The sequence below is a fragment of the Coffea arabica genome, chromosome 2e (assembly GCF_036785885.1).
Source record: "Coffea arabica cultivar ET-39 chromosome 2e, Coffea Arabica ET-39 HiFi, whole genome shotgun sequence".
NCBI classification, from domain to species: Eukaryota; Viridiplantae; Streptophyta; class Magnoliopsida; order Gentianales; family Rubiaceae; genus Coffea; species Coffea arabica.
This window is the reverse complement of record NC_092313.1, coordinates 7,185,644-7,201,352: the sequence shown is the minus strand read 5'-3', so window position 1 is coordinate 7,201,352 and position 15,709 is coordinate 7,185,644. Positions and strand designations below refer to the sequence as shown.

The window sequence follows — 15,709 nt, the reverse complement described above, 5'->3', positions numbered from 1 at the left end:
TGATTGCAAGTCTTCTACAAGTGTAAGCGAGGACTTTTATCGTATTTGTGGAGTAACTATGTGCCGTCCAAGCATGTGGATATAAATGTTTTCCTTGATACAAAGATTTTGCTAGCATAGCATTCGTGGAGGGTGTAAGCGTGATCTCTTCCTTCAAAATGACTGGTTAATGGTCGACATGTGATGGCAGATGCTGATCAGCAGAGAACGTCAAACAGTAAGGGAGGGCCATTCCGGCAGTTGGCGAGAGGGAAAGGGCTCTGTCATGCTACCTGATGAAGGCAGAGCTAAAAGGAGGAGTGCGATGGTGGGGTTGGAGATATATGCTCCTCAGTGGATGGACTAAAACATTTCCTCATATAGAAGTAGGATTTGTCTTATCTTTTGATGAGCACCATCATCACTGTGTGGGCTCTAATGCTGTCGGTACAAGGGTGCAGAAAATGGTGGACTTGAAACCAAAGCCATATGGAATCCCCGAAAGCAGCTGGAAAATGGACATCCTATAAGCATTGTTTGAAACTGTAATTCCATCTGCTGGGTGTGGTGCTGGTGGGATACCCAGCAATGAAGGCCCCTTTAATCGAATGACTGACAGTGGCTCTACTTGCTGCTGATTGATACGTACCAACGAAAAAAACATCCAGATTTTCTGGTGTGGTGGGACATGTATTGTGGCTATGGTTGCTTGATGCCTTCTTTTCCTTTTGCTTCTCAAACTATTCCGGGGTAGATTTTCTCCTGTGGCATCTCCGAATGCACACCAATTTCAGTTACACAACGCAAAGTTTGGTTTGTGATGAAAATTGATTGAATTCATTACTTAGTTGGATGGGTGAATCTAAGTTTGTGGTTCCCAGACCCTAAAATATGATCAGAGAAGAGGAAGAAAAGTAGATAAAGGGAGTGCTCTAGTGGTATTAGAATTATTAGCAGTACAAATGACATGGACGGTCATGCTCATACCCCGTTTCTTGCAGATCCTTTCAGTTTAAAATGGACAAGTGTTCATAAAAATATATGTTTTCTCATCCAAGGGTAAGTTCTTGAAACAAAAGACTTCCATTTTGAGCAGTAAACAACTCAAGAACACACACTAGATTCTGCAAGGGTCGGTGAAAAGAAAGGCTTGGGGTTTCTGATCTCAAGGTTCGGCAGAGAAGATTGATCTATGTTGGAAAAAAGAGAAAAAACCAAGGGACAAACAAGCCTAAAAATAGCAGTTTAAGGGTCTTCAAATTTGGCACCAAGCAAAAAGTTCAAACAACTATTAGAGGTAGGTCAATCTTTACATGCAATTTGACAAATGATCCATCTTTCCAGAACAGAAAAGTCCTACAAAAACGAGCTTCTGTCCATCAACAGGGTCTGTCAAGCCAATCCAGGCAAAGGAATGGGGTGTAGGGTAAGGGACTGAACATGAGATTACAACTGGCATAAAACTAAATCTATGGGCTTAATTAATACGAGTAGCTGGCTGAGTTGGTTTCGAAAAGAAAAGAAAGCTCTCTTAGACTTAATCAAGCGCAACTGAAATTGACTGCATTAATCAACTAGCTAGTTCAATAAGATTAACGTAACTGGGAATTGTCTCTCTCTTTTTTTTGTCATTGGGGTACAAGTACAACATACAAAAATTTACTATTTGCAAAAAGCCAAAAAGTGAATAAGAAAATATCTGCATTTCATGCGAGGTTTCAAACCCTAACAGCCATTTACCTGTACAAAAAGCAAAAGCAGGATCTGAGCAAACATAAAACAAAAACTATTTAACGTACGGTACTATGGGTGACATATTACATCGAAGCTCACATGAAGATGTCACAGGGATGGCTGAAAAGCCTTGTAGCTTTCAAACAACAATGGGCTGATATGTTTCTTGCGTGTATGTTAGTTCGAGAACACGTCCCAGCAAGACAAACAAATTATCTGGTACCAGTTGCTTAAAAGGTTTGACGATATGCGCCCCCCCCCCCCCCCCCCCTCTTCAGTTTTTTTCATTTCTTCTAGTCTTTTTTTCTTAAAAAAATTGGGTTAATCTAAATGGTGAAGAAGAAAACAGAGAATTAAACATTGTGGCTTGATTTGATTTCCAAAGAAATGTCAAAACCGAAGTCTCGAGCTCAGCAGGCATCTCTCTCCACCATCAAGTGTCGGATCATGTGCTTTTGTTAATTAGTGTTAATGTCAACAATCTGCTCTGTTTCTTTATGCATTCGTGTCTTCATATGAACATAAAAGAATATATAAAAGTAGAGCAAGTTAATCAATTTATTAGAATACAAGCCAATTAAAATTCTTGAGGAATGGCCGACTACCCCTTTAGGGACAAGAAAACAAAGTTCGAAAAAGTGGGCAAAAAACCCAGGAATCCAGTAGAAGCAGTGGATGGTCCTAAGCAAAGCCAAAAGTGATTCATAATCTCAAGTGATTTTTATATTTTTCAAAGCTTTAACGTTATTAACTGTATTTGTCCTTTTCTACAGCCGCACGAGCTCAATCTCCGCACCAAAGCCTAGCACTAATTATTTCGCCCGGGTAGAAAATTGCAAAACCAGTGAAGGTTGAGAGATGAGAAATTTTTTTCACTGCCTAACGAAAATGCACCATATAGTGTGGGATTGTAGAATCTACTAATTTCGTGTTAAATACTACAAATCAAATAAGATTGTAGGGTATTTAATTGCCCAATTGGTGATGTTTTTTCGATCAAAGATCAACTGCTAAGCTTGTCAAGTAATTAGTCCGAACCATTACAAAACATTTGGTTGCGAGAGGAGTCTTTTTTTTTATATATATATAATTAGTTCACAAATGAAGCAGTTAGTTACGGAAAATAATAATGAAATTGTAATGATTTAAAACATCTCTGCTGGAAGCCACTATTATTCGGATTGTAACATATTAATATATATAATTCATGAGTTTAATCCCTATGCTTAATGTTTAAGTCACGATTATTTAGTATATGTTTTCTGTGATTAATGTCAAAAAAGAAAAAGGGAAAAAGTCAACCGCATAAGGTTCAAGATTATTTTATGATGTCAACATCAACCGAGTGATTAACTTGTAAAAGGAAAAAAAAAAAAAGAAGAGCCAAATTATGATTACTCATAAATCATTTGATAAGCCATTAAACTAGTTCATCATCAACTCCGCTTTCTTCTCATTTTTTGCTTTTGAAAAAGAAGAAGAAAGGTAGAAATCCGACAAGACAATATTAAAACAAGGAGGTTAGTGGAAAATAACCTTGTAAAATGCTGGTTAAAAAAAATAAAAATAAAGATACAATTAGGCACACACAGGTTAAGGCATGAAATAACAAGACTAGCTACCCCATTATGCTTTCAATCATAGATTCTTGTAAAGAATTTACAAGAAAAGAGTAGTAAGTTGTCATGTCTTTTCATGGCCCTTGGCTTTAAAAGAGTAGTAAGTTGTCATGTCTTCCATTCCCTTCTCAAAGCTCAACTTCAAAATAAACTAGACATATAACACACTGTTGAAATGGATGCAAAACGCCATTCCTGTGATCATGCAGAAGAAGACTTCATTTACATGGAAGTAGGCTCACAATCAGCCATCTTCAGCCACCACTACTCCAAAAGTACCTCTTCTTCTTCTTCTTCACATGCCAGAGAATTTGAGTTCCAAATGTCTAGCTCCTCCGAGAGAGACGCCGCGCCTTCACCGGCTGATGAACTCTTCTACAAAGGCAAACTCCTCCCTCTTCACCTTCCACCACGTTTACAAATGGTCGAGAAACTGTTGCAAAATGCTAACATCAATAGTTATGATAGCATTTTAGAAGATGCTTGTTTTGAAGAGTCTTTTAGTACACCATTATTCACCAACGCCTACAACACCCCAACAGCCAACAATACTCCCTTTGAATCTTGTAACATCTCACCATCAGAGTCCTGCCAAGTAAGTAGAGAACTTAATCCAGAGGAGTACTTGATCGAGTATTCAACAGAAGCAAGCAGTTTTGTAGGTGATCAAAACCCTAAAAGGTCTTGGACCAAGAAGCTTAAGTTGATCAAACAGTACTCACTTGGTTCCAAGCTGAAGGCTTCAAGGACTTATCTCAAGTCCTTGTTCAGTAAATCTGCTTGCTCAAACGAGACCTGCGCAGCAGCCCCAAGAAATCATGTCGTTGATGGATCAGGATCAGTGCTCAAGGCCAATGAATGCATAAACAAGTACGTAAAGGTCGCAAAGAAAGCCCCTTTCGGACAAATTCAGAATGGCGGAAAGAAAGTGAGTGCATCTTCTTCTGTGATCAAGAATTTTGACAAAGCAAACTTTGATGAGAATGGGGTTGGGGGCAGAGGTAGACATCGGAGGTCATTTTCAGGGGCGATCAAAAGGATATCGATGACTAGATCTTCATCTTCATTATCTTCATCCGGTTCTTCTTCAGCTTCAAGTTCAACAAACTCCAATGGATTCCAAGAGCTGCAATTTTTCAAGAGAAGTAACAGCGTGAACTCAGACCTTGAGAATCCAATACAAGCAGCAATTGCTCACTGTAAAAGTTCTCAGCAGCTTTTCAACTCAAGAAAGACTGTAAGTGACCTTGGTTTCTGTTCCTTATCCTCTGCAAGAGTTATTTATGAAGATCAAAGGCCAGGGCTTTGCAGGGGTTAAAGACGTGGAGGAGTAGTAGGGGAGACAAATTTTGATTGGGTTATGATTTGATTTCTCTTTTTTATTTCCAACTTTTCATATCATAATTCTGTGCAATGCTCATTATGTAGTTCTGTACAGGATTCAGAATTATGCAATGTGAGTCCTTTGTTGCAGAAGTGAGAGTTTGAAAACTAATAATGACGTATTGAAGCCTCTCTTTGTCGAACACAATTATTACAATTATTAGCAAGAAGTACGAGCAGAAACTTCTAGCTATGACTAAGTGGAGGAGATTCATTTTTACACTAACTGCAATTGGTATTAGAGAAACAATAGTTAATTTTACAGGTAAATGCTTTACACCTTGGATCCACGTGCGGCCAGCACTCATCAATCTTTTGGCGATTGAAAGTACAACTTCAACTACAAGCCAGTGTTGGACTCAATTCAGAGCATGAGCTTAATTTTTTTGCCAAGGAGCTACTTTTGGCAGTATGGCAAAGAAAGCAAAGCTTTTGACCGCCTCACTGAATATGCATTCCCTAGTTACTCATTTAAAGGTTTAGTGAGAGCACTTTAGCTTAAACCATGCAATTTTAGCAAATGGTGGTGAGTCAGTCGTTCATTGAATTCAAAGAGATTCCGTGCCAAAGCATAAGAATCTAGACGGCCAAGAAGTCGTCTTCCATTGGCAGATAAAAAGGGGGGGGGGGGTGGAAGCCTTTTGGTTTCCCTTTTCATTCATCAATGACTAGGGTGACCAAAGAAGGTCTAGCATAATTAGTGTTATGTTAAGATATAAACCATGAAATAATCCTTGACCGGAGCAAGGAGCAAGCAAACGATCTGATTTAGAACGATTCACTACAAAAAAGACCCTGTTGTTGCAACTTGCAAAGGGGAAAAATGTTTTGTAAACCGACTCCTCCTCCTCAAAATTCATACTTACATGCCAATGTGGCGGCTTAAATGCAAAATAAAGGAGTCCCAACAATTCAAGTTATTTCCTACTTACGATCTTTCATCGCTGGCCCTAAAATTTCAGGCCAAGGATTGGGAAGTGTCACCATCCAGTCTTAGATATTTGATACAAACTTATGATTTTGCTTTCCTTAAAGAATGTGTTAATGTAACGTTAATGAAACATAACCATAAAGGTAAACAGGACAGAAGCACCTGTCCAAATTAAGCGTCGTTCAAGGAGTATGGACCATCCCGGGACAAATATTTGCAATTTGCAAATGGACAAACTCCACTCAGCTCAAAACTTTATTATTAAATCACAGACTATACCTAGGACTGTCCTTTCAAGAAAAAAAAAATAAAAAAAGTAAACCATTTCCATATTCAAAAGGATAATTTCTATATCATCTGACATGAAGTACTACAAAGGTGCTAAACAGCATAGTAGAACCCTTGCTCGGAAGACACTATGGCATGTTAAATATGGCTGTTTAGGCAAAACCAAATACCGTACTTTGCCTCTGATAAAAGTGAACTACAAATAATCATGACTATGATTGCAAACACTAACATCTGTTGCTCGGGCATATCTAAAGTATTGGCAACTAAAACATGTCAATATAGACTAAATTTTAAAGCAAATGATTTCAAACTAGATAACATAAAGTAAGGAGTAAATCCACCAATGCAGACAAACAGCCTTTCAGTGGTTCTTTTACCATCTTTTCTTTTAACAGGTGGGTGCACCAAACCTTAATCTAAGTAAACATGTCAGCCAGATTTTTGGCATGATTATGAACAAGCAAGGACTCCTGAAAAGACCATTTGATGATGTTGAGCACCCATATAACAAGAAATTCTTCCCCCCACCAGACTTCAGGGAATGTCTAAAAACTAAAAGAAGAAAAGGCACAATATTAAAGTTGTTTTAGTCCCATTCCTACATCATCTTTTCTTTTTTGTACTGTAAATGGGTTTGGAAGAAAGTCTCTACAAACAGTGGATGGGGTTGGAAGAAAGTCCCTTGGTAACAGCAAATGGACGTATGAACTAAACATGAAAACTACCCTTCTGCTTTGCAAGAGGCCATGCGCTTTGCCAAGTCTAATTATTGAGAAAATCAACAGATCGTGCAGTTTCTTAAAGCTGGTAGTGGCTAATCCCACTTTTTGGATAGCAAGAAGAAATCTAGAGTAGAAATAATCAATATTACTGACCAAACCATTATGATTATGTAGATGAAGCTTGGGGACACTGTGACAGATAATTTAGAAAGAAGCTCTCCAATAACATCATGCATTTTGTTCCACGTTGAATTGAGGATTTAATTTGGTCGATTTATAACTTACAAGAACTTAGCCAAGGAAATAGCTGTAGTTCAGGATTCAAGCTCTAAGAAACTTGATCTGGTCGTTTAGGTTCAACAAAATTCCAGGCTAGCATTCTCAGCTTGTTCTGTAAAAGATCTTATTTTCCATCTGCACTGCCAGGAACTTCTTCTGTTATTTTAGGGAAAACATATAGTAAACGTTTTGGTGCAGGGTTCAGTAACTTTATTAGGTATGATGTAAAGACCAACTTTCAAACTTAGTCTTGGCCTAGGTACTTCTATTGTTTCAAAGGCAAAACCATAGAAATGCATATCTCCACTTTGGTAGAAATAATAAAAGAATTCTTCTGGTTCTGTTTATGCAGTGATGTCAGAAGATCAAGACAGTAGGCATGAAGGATAAAAGGAGAGATTAGAACCAAGCAGTGAGCAAGGACGAAGCTGCAAGGATACTTCTCATAAGAGACTCATTTAAATTGAAATGCATTCTTGAATACATCTAAAATTTCTGAACAACTGGACTAGAAAAAATTAAGCTTTACAGAAGCTTAAAAGAAAAGTAGTTACATAGTTCTTATTTAAAAATTGAACAAGAGAATCTTCATCACCAAGGAAAGATCAGTAGCTCTTTTCCTCCAAAATACCAGGGACAGTTTCTTCAGCTCTATGCATCACTATCCAATATCACATAGAGGCAAACATCAGTATTCCCAAAGTTATCAACCATTTTAGAAAAGAATAAAATGTAACAGAAGGCAAGTGTACTGCATAGATTATTTGTAGACGTGCCTGAGTCTGCAAAATCAATAAATTGGCCTTCACTGAGGTAGACTAAGATGCTCATTAAGAGAGGGCAACGCCACATGTTTCAAAATTCCAGTCTCAGAATTCAAGGAGCCCAACTCACTTGGCAGATCCAACTCTTGATTTACCAGACAAAAGGATGAAAAGGAGTGACAAATTTGTGCAATTAGGAGGGGTTGACAACTGTATAATACTCATGTAAAAAAAAAAAAGAAAAAAGCACACACACAAAATGGGCAAAATGAAAGAGAAGTTAAAGTGAAATTACTGCCACTGCTGGACTAACAGGCAGGATTTGAGACTTGTGACTGCAACCTGAGCATGATCTGCCACCAACACAGTAAAGTTCACAAAGAGTTCAAAAGTATTAGGGCAATGGGCCAGATAACAATGAAATTATATACCTTTGTTTTCTCATTTTTCCCAATATAATCACGTAAAGTTTTCCCTTTCATCAACTCTTTCCCAGCCCACAAAAGCTGAACTGTGGCTTCTTGAAGAAGCTCCAAGTCTAAAACATCCACATTTTTCCCCCCTTAGTATTAGATATGTTTAACATAATAATATTTCAAACAAGTAATCAGTACAAAAAAGAAGCAACTGATGTACATGACTAATAAACAGGGTGATGCATCTTTTGACCGCACAATAAATCGATACGAATGCATAGTTGCACACTAGACAAAATGAAATTTTCATTACATTTTGATTTTAGATGAATAAACATCAAAAGAAGAATAAGTTAACACTCACACACATACACCTTCCAGCGTTGTATTAAACACCACGGAACAACCAAATCAGCAGAATACTATATGTGTGTAATTTGCAAAGCACAAGGAACAATGCATTTCTCTCGAAAGTAAGATACAAAGATGACAAAAGGGTTATGTGATCAGATGAATGTGTTGGCATCAAAAAACAGGAGGCCCAAGCACACTATTCCCACAGTTTTGAACTTAAAAAAAAAACACACACACACACACAGACCATTACCCTTGTGGAAAATACAAAAATCAAACAAGCATTAGAACCAAGATTTCTCTCATACTATATGTCAAATAGAAGAATCCGAGATTAAACAAACTAGCAGCTCCCTGCAGTAACTCCAAATTTCAGTACCTGAAAGCAGTTGTTCGAAATTGCTGTCTTGAAAATTCAATAGCTTATAATTTACCACGAACTCAGTTTCTATGATTCTTATGTGATCTCTTAACACAAGAATTGACAATGGCTTGCCATGTACAACTTGCTCCTGCAATCAAAGTCAAACAGACACATTATCACCATGATCAATCCAGAACGTCATATCATGTCAATATTATACTTATATAACAAAAAAAAAAAAACTCACAAAAAATAGGAGAATTCAAAATTGAATCTTTAGACCCTTCCCTCCCCATCCCCCTCCCAAAAAAAAAAAAAAAAAAAACTTATAGTATACAGGAAGAGGAGGAGGGGAAAAAAAAGATAAAAAGAAAAGAAGAGAGACCTTGGAAGCGTAGGAAGTAGCTTCAGAGAGAGCTCTGTGAAGTGCTATCACTGCAGCATTAAAGTTGAATTATTATCATTACAGCAACACCGGTAATTCAAAGAATAAAGACATCTAAAAATAAGGAGAAAGATGAGAGCCCAGAAAGCAACCCAAAAAGGTAAGAAGAAAAGGAGCAAGAGTGTTGTTGTTTTCGTGGTTTAAGAAACCTTGTGGGCGGTGGGTGTGGAGGAGAGCAGCGACGGGAGGGAGGAGCTGATAGCCCAGTTGTCGAATTTGGAGTTGGAAGTTTGCTATCTCCGTAATGTCTTGGGTGATGTGCTGGATTGTTGAAGAGGTTTCGCAGTCGTATAGGAACTCCAGTTCACCGTCCGCGCCATTCACAGCCCGCCGGCAGCCATGCTTCACGTGAATTCTTACCATCCTATCGCAAAATTTGGGGGAACAAAACCCAGCAAACCACTTTTCTGTGCCTGTAAAGGGATCAAGTTTACGACATCGTTTGGGAGATGGGAAATGTTTTTTTATTATTGAGGAAATGAGGAATTGGATTTGCCTTTTTCTTTCTTTTGGGAAAATAGGAAATGGGAAATTTGGTGGAATTAAACTTTCTCACATAGTACTTGGAAATAATCCAGAAGTGAATCCAACGGATCAAGTGCCTCTACAATTGCCAATAGCTATTCAGCTGATAAAATAAATGTACACGCCAGCCAAAATAATAAAATATAGACATCAACAAAATCATAGATAAAAGTACAACAAAATTTCTCTCACTTGTTAAAATTTATTCAAAAAATTGTGTTAAAATTTCTCTCATTTGTTATATCATTTGTATGATATAATTACCACCAACAATCGTAGAGGCCCTTGATTCAAAATCAACACATGCAGAGTTGGGAATTCCAATTTCTTGATTAACGCATGGCTCAAGCACCCATTGCAATAAACTTTTATGTCAAAGAAGAAGATGATGATGATGATGACGATCTGGCGGAGAGAGAGAGAGACACAAGACATGGTATAATTTGTCTGCTCTCCTCCGCATTAAATTTCTTACATGATAAGACTTCCCGTTACATAATTCTCGGGAACAAAGATATAAGCATCGGAGGATGATACATCATTAGCAACCAGAAACTGGAGCAGCAGAATTCCAGCCCTTCTACCATTTCCTCTGGTGGCTAATGGACAGGCCTGGAGACCTGAAGAGACCGAGAACCTCCTCCTTGCTCAAAACTCTTCATAGTCTCCCTTTTATTCTTTTAGCACCATTTTCCCGACCAGCCCAGTGATTATTTTCTCTAGATTACATCTTCTCATATCACAGGGCAAAAATCCGATCGATATCTGAGTTGGAAAACTCGGAGGGGTACCATGAATTAGAGCCACTCCTGGCACTCTTCTCTTTCTTTCTCATTGATCTGCTCCGCTTTGACTTGACCACATAATATGTCATGGTTCCAAGAACTCCAGCCATTATAAGTCCCCCCACAACCGTAACTAAAATTGCAGCCCATTCGTATTTCCGACCAACCACTATGTAAGACGATGCAATAAATGCCACTGAAGTACAAACAGAGGCCAACCACATCAGCTTGTTGATCACCTCCACGACCTTTCTTTCTGCCTTTGTCTCACCTCTCACCAAGGTAATTTGAACTACGACGACAGCAAGAGAAGTAAAGAGCGCGATGGCGTTAAAGATGAAAAAGATTTTGAATGAAGCTCGGCTCACTACAACAGCCATCCCACTGTCTGAATCTCCACCAGGCACAGTAAAGATAGCTGCAAAGGCAACGGTTGCAAAAAGCACAGCCACCACCGTAACTGAGTTCGTGGCATTGTTTATTCCTTCTCGATGGAGTTTTCTAAGCTCCTTAGCAATTCCATGGACATTTTTATTTGTCCTCTTAGTCTGTTCCAGTTGGGTGTGGACATCTTTCTTGATTTGGGTCACGGTTTTCCTCAACTCATCTCTGGGTTGGTTCAATTCATTAGCTTTAACAGCACCTGCACGATAAAGGCACTCTTTTATAAACGTGGATTCTTCAGACAGTGGAAGACCTTCAGCAATATCTAGAGCAGTCTTGTGATCTCTAGTAAGGGCATTCACATTTGTATCAGGCAGCTGAATCAACTCATTCACTATCTGCAGACAAAAATAAATCGAGATTTAATAAAGACATTTCTTGCCCGCAAAACCATCATGTGTTGGAGGACATGTTCCAAGCGGAAAAGGCACCAAATGCCACAAAGCTACTAGAAAACACTGTAGCACCAAATCTGAGTAACTACTGAAGAAAAACCTTATATGTGGTGTTTCAGAAATGCTTAAAGATAGTTTAGATTAATGATTATCGGGAAAACACCAAGTTATAGATATTTAAGTAAATCACTAAACTTCCTTGTGAGCAGCTGAGGACATACGGAGGTTCAAAAGATCCACCACAAGCACCCAGGAAGGACAGTACACTACATGTCTATTAGCACAAATATGAAATAGATAGATAAAAAAATGCTCCTACTGGTTGAGTGCTAACATAAGCATAACCAATTCTGGAATGGGGCACACAATTGTACTGTACCTCAGCTCTTTTTTTCCGAGTAGCAACATGTAAAGCAGTGTTTCCAAATTTATCAGGCAGCATGACAATTGCAGCATCAGCATCAAGCAACAGTCTGACGACCTCACAGTTAACCCCTTTCACAGCCATGTGCAATGCGGTCTGCCCCTTCTTGTCTGTCCTTCTTGCCAGTTGATGATCTTTGTCAAGCAATGCCTTAACAATCTCCACATGCCCCTGCCTGGCAGCGAGGTGTAATGCATTTTTCCCATTAGATTTAGAAATATCTAGTAAACTACAATCCTTTGACAGTAACTCATTGACCACAGCTATATGTCCTCTTGTAGCTGCAGTTATAAGAGGGGTGGCATTTGAAGTGCCAACTGTTTCGCTAAGCCCAGGGTCATGGTCTAGCAGCCCTTGAACAATGGCTGCAAATAGTTAAGTATAACAGTCAGCAACAACCATTAGGATTCAAAAAACTTAAGAATATGAAACCTATTTAAACTTTTTGTATAAATCTAGCAAGTCCACATCATAAAGTATTCCACCAGAAATCTACCAACACAACTTTAAGATTGAGGAACATAGACAAGACTATGCTATTCTAAATTCAATGACAATGAATGGTTGAAAAGAAGATCCTCAGTCCTACACTTCAAACATGATAAACTACTGGAGAGGACAAGAATATGCTCAGGCCTACTCATCAACCCTAATAGATACCGTTCATTTGTAAGTTTTTTGCAGATAGCATACTAGGACATACATGTGAATATATACTAATTTCCTTGTCTAAAAGATTATAAGGTCATCTAAGGTAATACTGTACCAGTTACCCTATAATTATGTAAGGAAAACAGACTAGTTAAGCTAAAGAACAACTACTCTCCACAAGAATTATGCCTCCGAGGAGTTGCATTCATGATAAAGCCCTCAATGTCTAAAATAGACAGCTCAAGTCATCTAATCAAATTCTGTAGATGTAAAATGTCACATAACATAAATAAGCAATTCTCAAATAATGTAATTAGAAAAAGAGACGCAACTCCAGATAACCTATTTTCTGATCTCCTCAATAAGACTAAGTTTTATCCTTATTGCCAACAATAGAAGCCGCAATTAAAATTTACCCTCTAAACTCAGCAATGATTTAAACATATGAGCAAATTGAGTGGTCAACAAAAGCCAAAACATTACCATGGTGTCCCTGACTTGCAGCAATATGCAAAGGATCAAAACCCGATCTATTCTTCTTCGTGAGTGTTTCTTTATTGGAATACTTCAATAACTCTTTCACCACATCAAGGTGCCCTCTATCAGCAGCAGTGTACAGTGCAGTTTCCCCCAACTCATTCACATCATTCACCACCGATGCCCTGATCTCCGCAACCTCTTGATCAAAGTCTACTCCACTCAAAGTCCCCACCATCTGAGTATCAATATCATCAAGTATCTGCTTTACCGCTACAAGATCCCCTCTTTGAGCTGCCAAATGCAGTTCAGTATCATTATGCCGGCCAGTCACCTGCTTCACATACTTCTTCTTCCCAGCTTGGTCTATTCTCTTCCCAGAATTAGATAGCACCAGAGCCGGTGCTGTGGCAGAGGAAGGCGACAGCGATGGAGTCGGAGACGGTGATAATGACAGCTCAGCTAAAGGGTTTTGGCTATATGTTGGAGTAATCAACCCCTTTTCTATGTCTCTATCTCCTCCTACATAATTCAGTATTTAAATCAATATATTAAGATAAAACTCAAAAAAAAACCCAGAAAGAATCTCGAAAAGAAAAGATAAAGTTTCCAACTTTCCCCTATTTTCTTCATAATTTCTGATCATAGTATATGCTTAATTTTCTTTCCTTTTTTTTCTTTCTTTGGTTCTGGGCCTTGATTTTTATTGTTAAGCTATACCTCTAAACTCCACAGAAAACAAAATTATAATAACTTGTACAACACAGTCCAGAAAATATAAAGGAGAAGAGCGTAAATAAGGGTCATGATTTGCTGCTCAAGTAGATGACGCAGAATAAGAGCTAGACAGTATAGAAGTAGAGAAAGAAATCGGTACCTTTTTCCACCGGGGAAGCCATGATTGACCAGGAGGAAGAGCAGTGGATTGGAATGATTGGAGTCTGAGATTTGTTGAAGTTCTGCAGAAAATAAAGTGTGAAGGTAGCGTCGACGAAAATGGGAAAACGAACTAAAAGACAGATTAGAGGAAGGTGGGAAGAAAAGTCCTCACTAGTTAGGCTCAGACACAGTAGTGTCTTTTCATTTGGTGCCCCTGCAATCTTAAATATTTGCAATTCATGCCATGAATTTTTTTTTTTTTTTTTGGCTGGGCGTAAATGAATGATTCCCTGTTTCAATTGTCAATCCCGAATTTGACTAGGCATTATGGCAGTTTAAAAAGAGAAAAAAAAAACAACAAACAAAGTAGCTGAGATTTTGGAGTTTTAATGATCTTTTCTCCTTTTGTTAATTCTTTTCTTCCACATTTCATTAATTTTGTTGCCCTTACCATCTAAATTTTATGAAACACAAAAAAAAAAAAAAAAGAGGAAGAAGAAGAAAGAAAGAAAGAAAGAAAAATCTTTGTTGCCCTTAAAATCGAGTTTGAAGTAAAATCTTTCTCTAAAGTTGTGGCTCAATCAAAAGAGTCACTCTAGTCTTTTTATGCAAAATTTTTTGTTTTTGAATTTAGAATTGAAGTTTGAGTATTTGGATAAGAAAAAACATAACCAACCACCAATAGTTTTTAAGACTTAATAGGATGGGAGGTTAAAGATTCAAATCTTATCTCCAATCACTTGTCATTATATGTGGTTTATAACTTTAAATGGTTTAAATTCATACAGATGCGTATTGCACCTTTCGCCACCACATATGACTTGTCACTCTAAATAGTTTAAATTTATACAGGTGCATAGTACATTCGTCTCATCCGATTGTAATTCAGTCCCGTCATCAAAATTGTTGAAACACACTCATTTGCTCGAATCATTGAATTCTATGAGCAACATATCAAGAAGTACATTTTAGTTGTTTTTTTAGATTTTTCTTTAGGGAATGATAGATGAATATTTGCATAAGCGTGTCCTGTAGCGTGGGATATAAAGGTGAAGTCATGATACCAAGTGGAGCATAGAAATTGGTGATAAGTCGTGGTGCCCGTCTCTTGTTGGGTCATGGCGCGCTGCATTTGAGGATTGAAGGCATTGCTTAAACCATTTCCATCAAGCATTCGAGAATTGGAAGATTGCTTCAACCTCTCTCTCTCTCTCTCTCTCTCTCTCTCCGGGTTTATTTTCGCCTTGCACATGCAGTGCACAAAGGAGTCTATGCTTTTGTATGACGCAGCGGTTTTGCGGAAGCACCTGATAAGATAAGGCAATTAATTTCTCTCTCTTTTTAATTTTCCAAGTGGGGTATTAATGAAACTTAACATGTGAAACGAGCTATACATTTTTCTTATTTTCTACTTGTTCTCATATACCGTATTGTTACGCATCAATTCACACTTCTGGGATGATTTTAAAACTTGAAATTATTGAATGATAGGATAAGAGTTTATTAGATTATAATCATGAATATGATATCCAAAAAGGATGGTAGAATTTTCCGTTCTCATAAGCATGTCATTTCTTTTTTCTTCTTTTGGTGTATGCTATTTTTTTATAGTTAAAAAAGAAAAACCTATAAAGTCACTTTCTATTCTTTGTTTCATGTTTCGCCTTATTAAAGATTTAGTTTGACTAATGCATGTATCTATTGTACACTCATTAAGAAGTACTAATTTTTTTTTTGTTGAAAAAAAGAGTTAATTTTAGAAAGTGTCACAATTCCAGAAAGTGTGATTTAGATATTTTTAGTAATACCTATTAGAAAAATCTTTAAAGATTAATAGGTTCATGAAAG

The 15,709-nt window shown here is 37.7% G+C and overlaps 3 protein-coding genes across 4 annotated transcripts; 1 reads left to right on the top strand and 2 right to left on the bottom strand.

The window, feature by feature from the left end:
- The first annotated feature begins 3,452 nt into the window (after nt 1–3,452).
- On the top strand, nt 3,453–4,915 carry LOC113729540 (probable membrane-associated kinase regulator 4). Its single transcript, XM_027253824.2, has one exon. It carries the CDS (start codon nt 3,508–3,510, stop codon nt 4,648–4,650), a length of 1,143 nt encoding a protein of 380 aa, XP_027109625.1. The 5' UTR covers nt 3,453–3,507; the 3' UTR covers nt 4,651–4,915.
- A 2,448-nt stretch (nt 4,916–7,363) lies between these two features.
- On the bottom strand, nt 7,364–9,888 carry LOC113725543 (uncharacterized). Of its 2 annotated transcripts, XM_072078554.1 has the most exons (7): nt 9,431–9,888; nt 9,222–9,271; nt 8,852–8,984; nt 8,134–8,240; nt 7,998–8,055; nt 7,715–7,847; nt 7,364–7,599 (listed from the first exon to the last, which is right to left on the bottom strand). In XM_072078554.1, exons 1-5 carry the CDS (start codon nt 9,642–9,644, stop codon nt 8,011–8,013), a joined length of 549 nt encoding a protein of 182 aa, XP_071934655.1. In that variant the 5' UTR covers nt 9,645–9,888; the 3' UTR covers nt 7,364–7,599; nt 7,715–7,847; nt 7,998–8,010. The 2 variants fall into 2 exon arrangements, with proteins under 2 accessions (XP_071934655.1, XP_071934656.1); XM_072078555.1 differs by lacking the exon at nt 8,134–8,240 and having other exon boundaries at nt 9,431–9,887.
- Nucleotides 9,889–10,117: 229 nt separating this feature from the next.
- LOC140036598 (ankyrin repeat-containing protein ITN1-like) lies at nt 10,118–14,017 on the bottom strand. Its single transcript, XM_072078553.1, has 4 exons — nt 13,860–14,017; nt 12,989–13,504; nt 11,810–12,219; nt 10,118–11,373 (listed from the first exon to the last, which is right to left on the bottom strand). The coding sequence occupies exons 1-4, from the start codon at nt 13,879–13,881 to the stop codon at nt 10,546–10,548; spliced, it is 1,776 nt and encodes a 591-aa protein (XP_071934654.1). The 5' UTR covers nt 13,882–14,017; the 3' UTR covers nt 10,118–10,545.
- Nucleotides 14,018–15,709: the final 1,692 nt, after the last annotated feature.

Coding starts and splice junctions, on each gene's coding strand:
- LOC113729540 (XM_027253824.2), top strand. CDS start 3,508: ATGGATGCAAAACGCCATTCCTGTGATCATGCAGAAGAAGACTTCATT.
- LOC140036598 (XM_072078553.1), bottom strand. CDS start 13,881: ATGGCTTCCCCGGTGGAAAAAG. Junction 12,220..12,988: donor TGCAAGTCAGGGACACCATG/GTAATGTTTTGG, acceptor AACTATTTGCAG/CCATTGTTCAAGGGCTGCTA. Junction 11,374..11,809: donor CTCGGAAAAAAAGAGCTGAG/GTACAGTACAAT, acceptor TTTTGTCTGCAG/ATAGTGAATGAGTTGATTCA.
- LOC113725543 (XM_072078554.1), bottom strand. CDS start 9,644: ATGGTAAGAATTCACGTGAAGCATGGCTGCCGGCGGGCTGTGAATGGC. Junction 9,272..9,430: donor CCACACCCACCGCCCACAAG/GTTTCTTAAACC, acceptor TTAATGCTGCAG/TGATAGCACTTCACAGAGCT. Junction 8,056..8,133: donor GGAAAAATGAGAAAACAAAG/GTATATAATTTC, acceptor TGTTGGTGGCAG/ATCATGCTCAGGTTGCAGTC.